Source organism: Pristis pectinata, chromosome 1 (assembly GCF_009764475.1).
Source record: "Pristis pectinata isolate sPriPec2 chromosome 1, sPriPec2.1.pri, whole genome shotgun sequence".
NCBI classification, from domain to species: Eukaryota; Metazoa; Chordata; class Chondrichthyes; order Rhinopristiformes; family Pristidae; genus Pristis; species Pristis pectinata.
The window spans coordinates 148492438-148509664 of record NC_067405.1 but is presented as its reverse complement, the minus strand read 5'-3'; the positions used below and the strand labels follow the sequence as shown (position 1 = coordinate 148509664).

The 17227-nt window shown below is 43.6% G+C and overlaps 1 protein-coding gene across 4 annotated transcripts in view; it reads right to left on the bottom strand.

Moving 5' to 3' along the window:
- Window positions 1-17227, bottom strand: part of ttll5 (tubulin tyrosine ligase-like family, member 5) — a 310846-nt gene that overhangs the window by 179075 nt on the left and 114544 nt on the right. For all 4 annotated transcript variants that reach the window (XM_052023200.1, XM_052023373.1, XM_052023446.1 and 1 more), the window contains exons 13-14: window positions 13049-13130; window positions 2065-2126 (exon numbers count right to left, since the gene is read on the bottom strand). In XM_052023200.1, the coding sequence (XP_051879160.1) occupies window positions 2065-2126; window positions 13049-13130 (144 nt within the window). The remainder of the gene's footprint in view (window positions 1-2064; window positions 2127-13048; window positions 13131-17227) is intronic.

Sequence of the window (17227 nt, the reverse complement as noted above, 5' to 3'; positions counted from 1 at the left end):
GGAGATGGACTCTGACCTCACGATCCACCTTATTGTGACCTTGCACCTTATTGCACTGCACTTTCTCTGTAGCTGTGACACTTTACTCTGTACTGTTACTGTTTTTACCTGTACTACATCAATGCACTCTGTACTAACTCAAAGTAACTGCACTGTGTAATGAATTGACCTGTATGATTGGTTTGTAAGACAAGTTTTTCACTGTACCTTGGTACAAGTGACAATAATAAACCAACACCAAGACCTTCTCCTGCTCCAATGCTATGCCTAGCTGCGCCATTAGATTAAACTTGAAGCTGTCTGCCCAACTCTTTAAGCCACTCCGTTATCCATGACAAGACCACTTGCATCTACATATGCAATACTATCCGCCAAATCCAAATGTCATCAAAATGCCTCCCCATGCTTTTGTTAACTCCTATCTTGATTTTTGGAAGTAGTCTTCACCAGTCCACAAGGTCCAGTCAACATAAACCTTCAGCAAGATCATTCTTCACTCTTGTCCACCAGCATATGCCTGCCAATCTCACTAGATGCAAACCCTGCCATCTCCATCCCCATGACTTTGTATCACATTGCAGCTCCTGGAACTGGTTTGTCAATGAAATCACCACCTTGCCCCTTCTCCAGCTCTGCAGGTCCCTCGACTACCAACTCAGGCCTCTGGCCATTTCTCTGTACCAAGTCTTTGCTTACAGTGTCTTCTGCTGTAGATTGTTTCTCACAGGAACAAATTCTCTACCTTGCAATTTATATCCATTTAGAAACCTTTCCTTTCATGCATATTTTGTCATACGAGTAGGGAAAAGCCATTCAGCTCCTCAAGCCGGTTCCTCCTGCTGGCTCCAAATCCCCGATATCCTCTCCAATAAAAATCCAAAGTCAGTTTTGGTTTCAATCATCTCCATCTTTTTGTTTGGGGTGGAGGGAAGAGAGGCAGGGGTTTAAGGTAAGGATGGAAATCTAGCCCTCCACCACTCACGTGGAGAAGTGCTTCCTGATTTCATTCTCAAATGGCCTGGCTCTTTGTGTCTTCTTGCCATTGTTCTGCTGAACCTCCCCTTCCTCTATGAGGCAGCTCGGGGCATATAACCATAAATAAAGCATTCAGTTATTCTTTCCATCATAGGGTACCTCCCCACAAACACTCCCACACACTATCAACTCCTAAATTACTTGTCTTCTTTTAAATGCACATTTTTATTGAGACAATGAACTCAAGTGCCGCAGGCATCAGTATCCTTCAACCTTTACATCAGGGTCTGATTTGTTTTTGTGTAAAAGGCCACTCCGTTACATTTCTACAGTACACTGAGCTCGTAAAAGAAATTTTCCTTGGTAGATAAACATTCAGATGGTTTTGTTTATTTCAGTCACCCTAATAAACTGCAGTACAAATTGCATTTAACCCTGTTCAGTGCAATATCATGCCATATATTCATCCTTCCAACCACTTAGTTCATTGACTGCCCTGTAACCTCTGACACTTTACCCAGAGGCTTCAAGGCTCGCACTGTACCCCAAGCTTGGGACGGCACAGTGTAATGATGCTGTTGAGTGCTCTCCCCGTCACTCATTGTTTAAATATATCACACACACACTACACATACTGAAATAAGAGAAAATAACTGATCTGACATCAACTGGGAAACAGGAGATATAATCCAAGCTTTCATTTCCCCCTCCTTTCTATATATAAACTGTTCAAATGCAGCTACTATGCGAGGACCACAAAATACTGTAAGCATCATTATGGGAGATTTATGTAAGTTAAAAGTGATATAAAATTGTAAGTTGCCATTAGAAGACAGAATTTGCTTTTCTATCGAGACTTTTACAGGCAGAGGATGCTCCAAGGTGTTTTGAAGCTTCGTTGAAACCTAGTCACTGTTTAATATATGAAAATGGGCTGTTAGTTGCACACCTCAAATGTCACAAACTAAAATCAAATACCAGATAGAAAGCAACCAAGGTGTCCAAAGTCATAACATTCTGACAGCACATTTCAAGCCATTTTCAAACGTGAAGCAGGGAACTCGTTCCTCCCCAAAATCACGTACTCACCCACTAATGTAAACATATCCGTCAGTAAGCTTGCTTTAATCTTCAGATCCAAAGGCGCATCACTATTGAGATACAAAGGAAAATTCATTGAAGGGTGGGTTGAGACAGGCAGTTTCCAAGCCCTACACCTATGAGTACAACTAAACCCAGATATATTGAAGAGCAGAAACAGAGATAACAGTCATAAAGGAGCCCATGTGCCCACGTGTGCCTGTACCAACTCCTCAAGTAGGACCAATGAATTCCACTCCCATCTCCTCCATTGAAAGGGAGCAGGAGGAAGCTCAGTTTCATCTTTATCTGCCTTGTCCAACAAGAATTGAGCAGTATTAGTTCCATAATTTCCACTTGACCCAGATTTCATTGCCCTGTTCATGTTTGTCCATTTTATAAATAGTTATGCAATTTCCATGTATGTGATGTTACAACCGCTCCTTCAATGTTTGAACAATGGGAGGGGTAAACCCTGCAGTTACAAGGCAGTAGCCCGAACGTCAGTGGTGGGGAAACTTTTGCAGCCAATAATCCATTTCAAAATATGCATTTAGAAAAGGACGAGCTAACAATTAGAATGAGCAGAGGTGTGCTAAAAGTTCTTTGTTGAGCATAATGTAGCTGCTGCAGTGAATACAAACTATCAGAAAGCAATCGACAAAGTCTCATATAATGTTAGCAAAGTACTGTGTACAGTTTTGGTCACCCTGTTACAGGAAAGATGTTATTAAACTAGAAAGAGCGCAGAAAAGATTTACCAGGATGTTGCCTGGACTCGGGGGCCTGAGTTACAAGGAGAGATTGCGTAGACTAGGACTTTATTCCCTGGAACGTAGGAGACTGAGGGGTGACCTGACAGAGGTGTATAAGATCATGAGGGGCAGACAGGGTGAAAGCACAGTCTTTTTCCCAGGGTAGGGGTGCTAAAAATAAGAGGGCATAGGTTTAATATCAGAGGCAGGAGATGTAGTGGTTGAGGCGGGCACTTTAGCAACATTTAAAAGCCATCTAGATAAGTACATGAATAGGAGAGGTTTAAAGGGCTCTGGGCCAAACTCAGGCAGATGGGACTAGCTCACTGGGCAACACAGTCGGCATGGACCAATTGAGCCAAAGGGCCTATTTCCGTGCGATGTGACTCTATAACTCTAAATTTAGAGACTGTGGGATTAAAAGGGTCAGTGCTTGTGTAGATACAATATTGGCTATTGTACCTAGAACACAGAACCACTGGCAGTAATTATCAGTGGTATTCCCTCACAGCAGGTATCAGGGCCACTGCTCTTTTTGATATACATGGTCAAGAATATTCGTACACAGATCATTTCAATGTTTACAGTTGGCACAACACTACAAAATGTAGTGAAACAATGATAAGGACAGCACAGACTTTAGGAAGAAACAAGCAGCAGCAAAATAGGAGGGCAAATGGCAGCTGAAATTTAGCACAGAAAGTGTGAAGAACATGTGAAAGAGGACGGACAATAGAGGTGCAGGAACAAAGAAATGACTTGGCAAATGGACTGAAACAGTTATAAACGGCAGAAGAGGCTGCCAGGCTGTTAAAAATGCAAATGTCGTCCTAGATTTTGTTAACAGAGGAAGCTTAACACCCCTCATAAAAATCGGTTAGACCTCAAATGGAATATTATGTTCAAATCTGGTACCATACTTCAAGAAGGATATCAAGGTCTTAGAGAGGCTACTCGAATACTCCCAGTAATAAGTAACATCAGTTGAATTGGTAAATCGGTTTATTATTGTCACATGTACCGCGGTACATTGAAAAACTTTGTTTTGGGTGCCATCCATACAGATCATTTCGTCACATCAGTACATTGAGGGAGTACAATGGAAAGCAATAACAGAATGCAGAATAAAGTGTTACAGCTACAGAGAAAGTGCAGTGCAGGCAGACAATAAGGTGCAAGGTCATAACAAAGTAGATTGTGAGGTCATCCGTATCGTACTAGGGGATCATTCAATTGTCCTTTAACAGCGGGATAGAAGCTGTCCTTGAGCCTGGTGGTACGTGCTTTCAGGCTTTTGTATCTTCTGCCTAATGTAAGGGGAGAAGAGAGAATGTCCGGGGAGGGTGGGGTCTTTGATTATGCTGGCTGCTTTACCGAGGCAGCGAGAAGTTCAGACAGAGTCCATGGAGGGGAGGCTGGTTTCTGTGACGCGCTGAGCTGTGTCCACAACTCTCTGCAGTACCTTGCAGTCCCAGGCAGAGCAGTTGCCATACCAAGCCATGATGCAAGCTTTCTATGGTGCATCGATAAAAATGGGCAAGGGTCAAAGGGGACATGCCAAATTTCTTTAGCCTCCTCAGGAAGTAGAGGCATGGCGTCTATGTGGTTGGACCAGGACAGGCTATTGTGATGTTCACTCCGAGGAACTTGAAGCTCTCAACCCTCTCGACCTCAGCACTGTTGATGTAAACAGGAGCGTGTGCACTGCCCCCATTCCGGTAGTCAATGATCAGTATATACCAGCAACAATGACCAGGTTACATGGCAAGAGCAGAGAAATAAAAGCTGTTTTCCATGGACTGGAGGGGGTTAAGCTGGGATATAACTATTGAGATCCAGGTAAATCCATGTTGGATTTTTTTTCTCCCCAAAGCCAAGGTCTTTTCCAATGGTGTGGTGCCCAGAACCACTCATAGTTCTAGATCCAAAGTAGACAATCTCAAACTTGGCCAAGCTGAAATCCATTTGCTATTGCTTTGCCCATTCACTCAATCTATCAATATTTCTGCAATTTAGCGGTGTCATCCACACTGCAAATAGTCCCACCTATCATTGGCAAAAGTGATATGTAGCTTTCTACCTCATCGCCTAACTCATTTACAAATGTTGTGGATAACTGCAACCCTGCAGGATACAACACAATTTGAGTACCTGCCCTTCATCCCTTCTCTATCACCTGCTGCTCGACCAACTTCAGGATAAAATGTTGGCACAACATTGTGGGCCAAAGGGCCTGTACTGTACTGTAATGTTCTATGTTCATGGAGACAGGACGAGGGAAGCGTTGAATGTTGGGTTGAACCTGATATCATTTGCAAGTTTCTTTTTGTTTAGCTCTTACTATCTGTTGCTACTCCCAGTCACCAGTGATCTTCCTGTATGTTTTATCTTTAAGTTTTAGGTTGCCCCTTACTCTGTATTTGTTTGTGGCTTGTCCCCTGGGGTAGATTAGGTTTTATAGCACAGTTATTTAATGCTCCCTGCTCTGCTGTGGTTTTACCCATTAGTCCAGTATCATTCTCATCACAGGGAAACAGCCTCATCTAAATCTACAATCTCAGCAGGTTACTTGTGAATAATTGCTATTTGATAACTCTGTTGTTGACACCTTGCATCATTGTAATGATGGCCAAGAGTAGAATAATGAGGCATAATTAACAGTATGGATTTTGTAGACAGGTCATATCCGGCTAGTTTTCCACATTTGCAGGTAGGTGCCAATGTCTAAGCTGTCTGAAATATCTGGCTCAGCTGGTTCTGGATCACAATTCAGCAGTACAGTCTATAGCTTTTCAATATTCGCTGTTCCTCAGAAGTATATTGGTTTAAGAATGGATTCCATGTTTACAGGGACCTCAGGGTGATGACAGTGGAGGCCAAGATGGGCTGATTCTCCATGTCAGCAATTTCTTCCAGGGAGGAAGATGTGGAGGATGGAGAGTCGGCGAGGGGAATGCTGGTATTCTGGAACGAATTTCTATCAGGAAGGAGGAAGTGTTAAAGATATTGGCACGCATTACACTGGATAAATCCACAGGCGATCCGGATCTATCCTCGGGTGCTATGGGAAGCAAGGGAGGAGAGAGCTGGGGCTCTGGTGGAGATTTTTGCATCTTTGTTCACCGCTTCGGTAACTAGTGTTGTCCCCTTGTTCGAAAAGGGAGTAGGGATAAGCCTGGACACCACATCTGGATCTCTCCATTGCCAGTCACTTCAACTCCCCCTCCCACACTATCACTGATATGTCAGTCCTCGGCCACCTCCACTGCCGGGAGAATCCCAAGTGCAAATTGGAGGAACAGCACCTCATTTTCCATCTTGCAGCCTAACGGCATGAACATTAAATTCTCCCACCAAGTAATCCCCACACCCCTTACCACCACCCCCCCCCCACACTCCCCCAACCATGCCTCTTCTTTGCTTCCCTTTCCTAGCCTCTCTCTCTCTTTTCTCTACCCTCCCCTTTTCTCTCCTTACCTTTGACCCATTCCCCAGTGAATCAACTCTCCCCTCCTCCCTCACACCTGCCTATCACTATCTCTTACCTGTATCTACCTATCACCACCCTGTACCCACACCGCCTTCCCTCTTTTGTCCACCTATCACTGCTCTGCTTTTCCCTCCTATATATTAGGCTTCCCCTTTTCCTATCTTCAGTCCCGAAGAAGGGTCCTGACCCGAAACGTTGACCACCTGCTGTTCTCCACGGATGCTGCCTGTCCTGCTGAGTTCCTCCAGCATCATTGTGTATAAAGACATAGACTATTTTCTAAATGGGGAGCGAATTCAGAAATCGGAGGTGCAAAGGGACTTCCTAGTGCAGGATTCCCTAAAGGTTAACTTCTAGATTGAGTCGGTAGTAAGGAAGGCAAATGCAATGTTAACATTCATTTTGAGAATATAAAAGCAACGATGTAACACTGAGGCTTTATAAGGCGTTGGTCAGACCACATTTGGAGTATTGAGAGCAGTTTTGGGCCCCATATCTAAGGAAGGATGTGCTCGCATTGGAGAGGGTCCAGAGGAGGTTTAAAAGAATGATCCTGGGAAATAAAGGGTTAATGTATGAGGAGCATTTGATGGCTCTGGGTCTGTACTCGCTGGAGTTTAGAAGGATGAGGGGGGATCTCATTGAAACCTACTGAATATTGAAAGGCCTGGATAGAGTGGATGTGGAGAGGATGTTTCCAGTTTCTAGGACCAGAGGCCACAGCCTCAGGATAGAAGGATGTCCCTTTAGAACAGAGATGAGGAGGAATTTCTTCAGCCAGAGGGCAGTGAATCTGTGGAATTCATTGCCACAGGCAGCTGTGGAGGCCAAGTCATTGGGTATATTTAAAGTGGAGGTTGATAGGTTCTTGACTAGTAGGGACATCAAAGGTTATGGGGAAAAGGCAGGAGAATGGGGTTAAGCGGGAAAAATAAATTAGCCATGATAGAATGCCTGGATTGGAGAGCATGTCTTATGAGGATAGGTTGAGTGAGCTAGGGCTTTTCTCTTTGCAGAGAAGGATGAGAGGTGACCTGATAGAGGTGTACAAGATGATAAGAAGCATAGATCAACAGCCAGAGACTTTTTCCCAGGTGACAATGGCTAACCCGAGGGGACATAATTTTAAGGTGATTGGAGGAAGTTATAAGGGGGATGTCAGGGGTAAGTCCTTTTTTTTTTACACAGGGAGTGGTGGGTGCATGGAATGCACTGCCGGAAGATGTTGTGGAGGCAGATACATTTGGGACATCTTAGGCAGCCATATGAATGATAGAGAAATGGAGGGCTATGTGGAAGGGAAGGGTTAGATATATCTTAGAGCAAGATAAAATGCCGACACACATTGTGGGCCAAAGGGCCTGTACTGTGCTGTAGTGTTCTATGTTCTATGAATGGTGGAGCAGACTCGATGGGCTGAATGGCCTAATTCTGCTCCTATGTCTTATTATCAGTGCTGGGACCATTGTTGTTTGTAATGTACACAAATGACTTGGATGAGAATGTTGGAGGTATGAATAGTAAGTATGCAGATGACACAAAAGTTAGTGGAGTTATGGATAGCAAAGGTTGCCTAAGGAAACAGCGAGACATAAATCAGCTGGAAAGTTGGACAGAACGACGACAGATGAAATTTAATCCAGACAAATGTGAAGTAAAACACTCTGGTAATAAGTCAAATTCTAGTAGGACATAGAGAGTAAATGACAGGGACATTAGGAGTATTGATGTACAAAGAGACCTTGGGGAACAAGCCCATAGCTCCCTAAAAGTGGCACCATAGGTGAATAGGGTAGTGAAAAAGGCATCTGGTATGCTTGCCTTCATAGGCTGAGGTGTTGAGTATAAGACTTGTGATGTCATGTTGCAGTTATACAAAACATTGGAGTATTGTGGAAGGTTCTGGTGGCCACACTACAGAAAGTATGTGGAGAGAGTGCAGAAGAGATTCACCAAGATGTTGCCTGGAATGGAGGTAGTTACAAGAAGAGATTGGATAGACTGAGTTTATTCTCACTGGAATGTAGGAGGCTGAGGGAAGAGCTCATTGAGGTTTGCAGAATTATGAGGGGCATAGATAGGAGAGATAGTCAGAATCTTCGTCCCAGGGAAGGGCAGTCCACAGATGGAGGGCACAGGTTAAGGTGAATGGGGAGATACTTAAAGAAGATCCGAGTGGTACATTTTTCACACAGAAAGTGGTGAGTATATGGAACGAGCTGCCAGGGAAGATGGTAAAGGCAGGTACAGTTATAATGTTCTAACAGCGTTTGGACAGGTATTTGGATTGGAAACGAGTGGTACACATGGGATTAGTGCAGATAGGTATCACGATGTGGGACAAAAAGGCCCGTTTTTGTGTTGCATATTTCTCTAATTCCATGAATCCAATAGCTTCTCATTACTGAGACTTGAAAGACAGAGGAGCAGAAGGCCAGTCCGTCCCTCAACCCATCCCCAACATTTAACAAGACCATGGATTATCCTCTGTCTCGATGCCATTTTCCTGCCCTATCCCAATATCCCTTGAATTTATCCAAGAACACAGAAAAAACTGGAGCAGGAGGAGGTCACCAGACCCCTCCAGCCCACCCTGTCATTCAACCTGATCAGGACTGCTCAGCCCCAGACCTCAAGTCCTCCTCTGTGCCAGAGACCCCACAGCCCTCAATTCCCTGATCTTTCCAAAATATATCCACCTCCACTTTTAAGTACTTCCATTGATCTCACCATCTGTATTTTGAGCAGATGTTTCTCCCTCTGGAGTAAAGAATTCCAAAAACTGACCACCTTGAATGAAGAAGTCACTCCTAATTAGTCCTGAACAGCCTAACCTACCCTTCTTTGAGACTGTGACTTCTAATTCTAGACGCTTCAACCAAGCGAAACATCCTCCCCACATCTACCCTGTTAAGCCCTGCAATAATTTGCATATTTCATTGAGATAGAACTTAGAACAGTACAGCTCAGGAACAGGCCCTTCAGTCCCCCATGTCAGTGCCCACCATGATGCCAACTTAAACTGTCATTCTTTCCCTCCCCACCCCCACCACTTCCATTGGGCAGAAGATACAAAAGCTTGAAAACACAAGCTTAGCTTCTGCCCTGCTGTTATCAGATTCTTGAACGGACCCCTTATATACCAAAGTTGAACTCTTGATCTCCCAACCTACTTCGTTGTGGCCCTTGCACTTTACATTGTTTACCTGCAGTGCACTTTCGCTGTTGCCACAACGCTATACTTTTCACTCTGTTTTCTTTTTACTACCTCAGTATATGGAATATCTGTATGGATGGCACGCAAACAAAAGCTTTTCACTGTATCTCGGTACATGTGACAACAATAAACCAATAATACCAATACCATCGCTGCCAAGACGTGCACTTACTGTGCAACCCCAACTTGCCTCAGAACCGAGTGGCTTTTTACATTTCAGGGGACAGTTAGGAGTCAACCACACTGGTCAGTCAGAGCTAAATATAGAAAGCAGCAGATTTCCTTTCTCATAGTGAACCAGATGGATTTTATTACAATCCTGTAGTTTTCACAGTTACTATTAATGATACCAGCTTTTCATCCACATTTATTTAATTGTTTGAACTTCTAAATTCTCCAGTAAAATTTCCCAAGGACCCTGTTGGGACTTGGACTCATGTTACTGGAGTAATTAGGCCAGGCCTCTAGATTACTGGTCCAGTAAAATTACGCCGATGCTGTTCTGCTCTGTTTATATCGCTTCTACTTGCAACTTTACACTGACATGAACAGTGGGCTGGAAGGGTAAAAAAATATGACCACTTTGAAAAGAATTTAATGATGCTCCACTTACGTGATTTGCCAAAAATGTAATTAAAAGGGAATGAAACCACACGGAATGAAATGGTCAGCTGATAGGGATAAAGAAATATTTAGAATCAGGAGGTGCAGTGAGAGCTGTTCTGCAGGAAACACACAGGGCTGTTAAAAGAAATGATTCAAACTTTGGACTTGAAGAAATGAAGGTCCAAATCGTGACGAGGTTTCTGAAAGATAGAGGAAGACTTGGATAGGTTGGCAAGATGGGCAAATGCAGTTCAATGTAAGAGAAGGGAAGTTACTCCTGAAGCTACATTTTGTTGCTCAACATTGCATTTCCTAAATGCCTCTCTGAAGTTTCTTGGCAGCTTTCTCTGAAGCAGCTTTCTAACCTCGAGCTGTTCCTTTTGTGCCTTATGCCACAATTCTGCTTGCCTTGGGATAACTCTATTATACTCCTCATTTTAATCTTGTGTCCCCTGGGAATTGAACCCATGAAAGCAAAGTATGAAATTGGTCAACTCCTTCTCAACCTCAAGCTTATTTCAACCATTTTTATTCCAATCTATATTGGGACTATTTTAACAAATTTTTCAATATCTGATTTTCAAATTTAACAGCTCAATTTCCTTAACTATGTCAAAGGTCTGCAACTATCCTCTTGGCATGGTAATTCGCACTTGGGATGTGTGTGGCACAGCAATGGCCACCACTTACTGGCCTGAACCAAGGAAAACCTACTTCATCTTTTTCAGCTCTTTTTGTCCATCTCTCCATCTTGCAGCAATTTCTAACAATAAGCAGCCACTAACCCAGCCACATGAGGAGTATTAAGAGCCAACCACTGTGCTAACCAGTTGGATACTCGGCAATGAAACTAAAATAAACACAATGCTGGAAATCTAAAGTAAAGACAGGAAACGCTGCAAATGTTCAGCAGGTCAGGCCACATCTGAGGGAGGGGAAGCAGAATTAACGTTTCAGGTCAGAATTGGGAAGGAGACAAAGGAAGCTCGTTACACTGCAGGGTGGGTAGGGGAGGGGGATGTCTCTCTTAGGTGACCATGGGGATAAGCTTTAAACAGGTTATCTGGTCATCGAGTGAATGGGAGCAGAGAGTATGAACACAGACAAAATGCAGAGCAGGAAGACATGGCCTCGTCTGTGTCGTAATAAGTAACCTAAACAGCAGCCAGTTAATTGCATTAATTCCTCACAGTCTTGCCCTTATCCACCAGATAATCTCTTCAAATCCTCAGACTTATTAGAAACAACTTGCACCTTCATCAAATCCCTTCATGCCAAATAATTTTTTCCATAATCCTCATCAGTCTCACGTTCCACAATCTAGGCAAAGCTCATGGTCTGTAATTTCAGGGCTCTGGTGAGTATAAAACTTCCTGCACCATTATTCAACCATTGCAACCAAGCAGTTTAATTATTCACTGTGACCGTGCTGTATAACTCCATGCCTCCATGGTTCAAAACAGAAAGGCAACACCATCAGAAGCAGACTTGTCAAGCACCTCAGGCTGCCTGATCTGGCTAGCCTCAACCTACTTATGAACATGAGAACATAAGGAATAGGAGCAGCAGTACACCATCCAGCCTGCTCCACCATCAGTAAAATCATGGCTGCTCTTCCACTCAGCACCATTTTCCAGCCCTAACCCCATATGATTCCCTTCAAGACCATGCATTGAGATGTATGAGGTTGCTGATGATTGGAACATTTCCCAGCATCAGGATCAAGGTCATAGAAGCATACAGCATGGAAACAGACACTTCGTCCCAACTGGTCCATGCCAACCAAGACACCCAGCTAAGCCAGTCCCATCTTCCCACATTTGGTCCATATCCCTCTAAACCTTTCCCATCCATGTACCTGTCCAAGTGTCTTTCAAATGTTGTTAATGTACCTGCTTCAACCACTTCCCCTGGCAGCTCATTCCATATACTGACCACCCTCTGGTTGAAGAAGTTGCCTCTGAGGTTCCTATTAAATCTCTCCCCTCTCACCTTAAACCTGTGCCTCTTAAGTTCTTGATTCCCCAACCCTGGGAAAAAGACTAAGTGCAATTCAGGAGATCGAATTTGAAGGCAGAATACAAGGTTAATGGCAGGACTCTTAGCAGTGTGGAGGAACAGAGGGATCTTGGGGTCCACGTCCATAGATTCCTGAAGGTTGCCAAGCAAGCCGATAGGGTTGTTAAGATCCAAACCTGCTCAACCTCTCTCCATAACTGAGTCCCTTGAGTCCCAGCAACATCCTTATAAATCTCCTCTACACTCTTTCCAGCTTAATGGCATCTTTCCTATAGCAGGGTGACCAAAACAGAACACACTACTCCAAATGTGGCTTCACCAACATAACGTCCCAACTTCTACACTCAATGCCCTAACTGATGAAGGCCAGCGTGCCAAAATCTTTCTTCACCACCCTATCTGCCTGTGACTCCACTGTCAGGGAACTATGTACTTGTTCTCCAAGGTCCCTCGATTCCACAACACTCCCCAGGGCCTGACCCTTCACTGTGAAAGGTCTGAAAAGGCAGGAAGTATGCAGGTGTGATTCAAAGTAAAGCCTAGATCTGCTCTCAGAAATAGGTATATATCAGCTTCAAAGTCAAATTTATTGTCACATGCACAAGTACATGTATCCACAGCTGCAATGAAAAACACAGAAAAATATGATGCTGATACAGGGTTTAATCTTCTGTCTCCCAGAACACCCATCTTGTGGTTCCTCAAGACTGAGGTTAATGCTAAATATTAATGTTTTTCACTGTTGGCCCACTGTTAACAGCACCTCAATGGAAACAGGTCAGGGAATTGTTATCCATTTGTCAGGAGCAAGATCCCAGAAAAGGGTCACTGTCTTGACTCCTGAATCACCCAGTCTTTTCCAGCAGAAACTTTAATGAACAAAGGGAGAGCTCATTGCTTACTTACCAGGCCAGAGAAGGAGAAAGATTGACTTCCAGCAGCCAGGGTTTGAGGTTGGAGTCAATTAGGACATCAAAACCATACAGCTCTGTTAAAACACAAAGTACAATTGTGTAAGGGCTCTCAACAGTGCCAAGGATTCAGAATCACAGGAGACTGGAATTCACACTGGGCACTTCCATTGTCCTATGTCTCACAGGTGTCCATTCCTATTCTAGACTGCTCCCACAATACCACCATTCACATTAACAAGATCCAGTATCACCTACACAGTGTTAGACGTTTAACTCCGTTTGACCTTTAAAATGTGAACAAATTGCCTTTGTCAGTTTTTTTTTTAAAACCATATTACAGACTAACTTCCCTAAATTAATTGTGCCAATAATCAGAATCAGGCCCAACGGGCCAGTTGATGAAGTGCACGTGCAGGAACAGGAGCAAGTCCTTGAGTTTGTTCCAACATTCGAGTAGAATTTGGCTGATTTATCACTCATCTCTATTTTCCTTTGATTAATAACAAAACTCTTTAGAGAAGAAATTCATCATTAGTAGCCAGCATGAAACAGGCACTGCCCACTGAAACTAATGGAACTGAGTATTGGGGGTGGGGGTCACGAATTCAATGGACATCCAATACAGTTGTTGTCACTTTGTGTTAGCAACTAAACATCAACTTCTTTCCCAAAGGCTCAGTCTTAAAATTTCAATCAAGTCCCAACATCCACAGCCTTTTGGGAAAAGAAAATTATTGGAGTAGCTTCAAATTCCTACTGAACTCTGTGTGGAAAGAGTCCTTCCTGACTTCTCTCTTGAACAGCATGTTTCTAATACTGAGATTGTGGCCCTTCGTTCTGGTTTCTCAGACCAATGGATACAGTTTCTCAGCAAATCTCTTAAGCATTTGAATGATCTTATCAGATTGCTACTTAATCTTCAAAATTTGAGGGAATTTATATCACTGATTCAAATGAAAAGACAAAGTATTGAAGTACAAAGTGATGCATGTGGGGAAGTTAAGACAAGACAGGACAGGACGTACACAGTGGCAAGGCACTCGGGACTGTTGCTGAACAGAGAGATGTTGGAGTATAGGCACATAGCTCCTGAAAACTTCAACACAGGTAGACGGTGGTGAAGGAGGCCTGTGGTCTGCTTGCCTTCATTGGCTGAGTCACTGAACACAAAAGTTGGGATGTTACATTACAGCTGTACAAAACATGGGTTATGCCACACTTGGAGTATTGTGTGCAGTTCTGGTCACCACACTATAGTAAGGATGTGGTTAAGCCAGAGTGGGTGCAGGCAAGATTCACGAGGATGTTGTCTGGAATGTAGGGCTTGAGTTACCAGGAGAGATTGGATAGACTAGCACTCTTGTCCCTGGAGCAAAGGAAGCTGAGAGGCGACCCAAGAGGCAGATAGCCAAAGTCTGTTTCCTATGGTAGAGGAGTCGAAAACCAGAGGGCAGATTTTTAAGGTATGAGGGAGGAGGTTTAAAGGGGATCTAAGTGGTAAATTTTTCACACAGGGTAGTTGGAATCTGTAACGAGCTGCCAGAGGTGGAGGTGGAGGCAGGAATAGTAACAACATTTAAGAGGCATCTAGTCAGCACAGACATGGTGGACCAAAGGGCCTGTTTCTATGCTGCATGGCTCTATGTATCCAAATCAACTCGGTGTGGAAATGAGAGGAGAGATTGTGTACAGTGATGTAGGCTAGTTAATCACGGAGGCAATAAGGTAGCAGACTGGTACTGGTATTCAAAGGGATTCTACCATGCTGGTTCACAAGAGGGAGAATGTAAACATGAAGGGCATTTTGGTTGGCATGGACCAATTGGGCTGAAGGGCCTGTTTCCGTGCTGTATGACTCTATGATTCTATATAGGACAGCACATAATAAGAAACTTAAAGTGTGTGTCAGTTTTTACTGAAGGAGGATTGGATTGCCCAGGTAAGGCTGTCTTCCTCTAATTGTACAGGGCTTTGGTGAGACCACACCTGGACTACTTATGCAGTTTTGGTCTCCATGCCCAATCATGTGGATCTACATTGCACTGAGAATCATGATTGGGATGAGAGACTGAATAAGATTCACTTATATTCACTGGAGTCTAGAAGGATGAAATGTGATCAAAATGATCATGGGCAGCACAGCAGTTAGTCACGTTGCCTCACAGCTCCAAGGACCCAGGTTCAATCCTGATCTTGAGTGCTATCTGTGTGGAACTTGCATGTTCTCCCATGACCACATGGATTTCTGTTGGGTGCTATGGCTTCCTCACATAGCCCAAAAACGTGCTGGTAGGCTAACTGACTACGTAAAATTGCTCCGTAGTACAGATAAGCAGGGAAAACAAATGGGCAAATGAGAGAGGAAATAAATTGCAGGGCTACAGGGAACTAGGAAGGGGAATGGGACAGGTGGGACCACAGTACTGAAAGCAAGCATGGACTTAATGGGCTGAATATCTTTCAATGTTGCAGGAGGAAGGTCAGAAGGACTAACAGGAAAGAGTCAGCTATTTAGTACTGAGTTAGGAGAAACTACTTTACCCAGAAAGTTGCAGATCTTTGGAACTTGAGATAAAGGTCTGAGGTGGTTGCTAAAATGTTGAAAATATTTAGTCAGAGATCGACAGATGTTTGCACACCAAGGGAATCAGACGGCATGGGGAACAGGCAGGAAATAGACTTGAAGAACGGGGTCAGCCATGATATTATTGCAAGGTGGGAAAGGGTGGACAAGGTACACGTCCCATTCCAGCTACTGCTTCTTAGTTCTTTATGAAAACTGTCTTAAGCCCTGACAAAATAGAAAATCCTCCCAACGGCTGAACTAGGTATGGAAAATACCTGAGGCAAATGTCACAGGGTGGGGACATAGATGGTACAGTTCACAGCCCATGAGACTGAAGAAAAATCATCAACATTCACACTTATTGTCCAGTAACCAACACTGGAGTTGCATGTGTGCAGGGATTCTAGAACTGGCTGTGGTACTCCATGCAGTGAAATAGGCAAAGTACAGCCAGCTATCCACAACATCATGCCGAGAACACAGACATAACCTTCAGTAAAGGATAGGGAATTCACTGGAAGAGTGCAAACAGTATATCATAGAACATCAAACCTTTGATGTGCAGACATTACATAACTGAAGCTACACAGCAGAAAGGGTATGTCTAGTGCACATGGGGGCCAGTCAGGAAAACCACACATTATCTAACAAAAAATGCTGGAAAAGCTCTCATCAAGCAGCATCTGTGGAAAGTGAATGTCAATGTTTTGGTCACAGGGAAACATTGACCGTTCCCCTACAGATGCTGCCTGACCTGCTGAGCATTTACAACATTTTCTGTTTTTCTTTCAGAGTTCCAGTATCTGCAATTTTTTTTTTATTTTCTCACATTATCTAACTGTTAGAGGTCACACAATAGTAGAGCTCAGCAAGAAAGTAAGACTGTTTACTCTGGAACATCGGGGGCTGAGGGTTGACCTGACAGAAGCATATATAATTACGAGAGGTATAGATAGCGTAGACAGTCTTTTTCCCAGGGTGGAAATGTCAAATGTTGGAGGCCATAGCTTTAAGATGAGAGGGGGGAAACTTAAAGGAGATGTGCAAGACAAGTTGAAAGATATTTAGACAGATATATGGATAGAAGAGGTTCAGAGGGATCTGGGCCAAACACATGTAAATTGGACCAGCTCAGGTAGGCAACTTGGTTGGCACGGACAAGTTGGGCCAAAGGGCCTATTTCCATGCTGCACATCTCTGTGACTCTAAACTTTTTTTTAAACTCAGAACAGTAAGTGCCAGGAACACACTGCCAGGGGAGGTGCTAGAAGCAGATATGACAGCAACATTTAAGAGGCATTTAGACAGACACATGAACAGGCTATGGACCATATGCAGGCATTAGTTTAGATTTGGCAATATTCTGATATCATTTCCCCTGTGCACCTGGTCATTGATGGCTGTGATGGAATTTGGAGTTGATTGCCCATTTTTTTAAATTTAAAAATTAAATTTTAAATTTTAAAAAAAAATTTTATATACAGCATGGTAACGGACCCTTCCGGCCCAACGAGTCTGCTCCGCCCATTTTAAACCCAAATTAACCTACCTGTACGTCTTTGCAATGTGAGAGGAAACCGGAGTACCCGGAGGAAACTCACACAG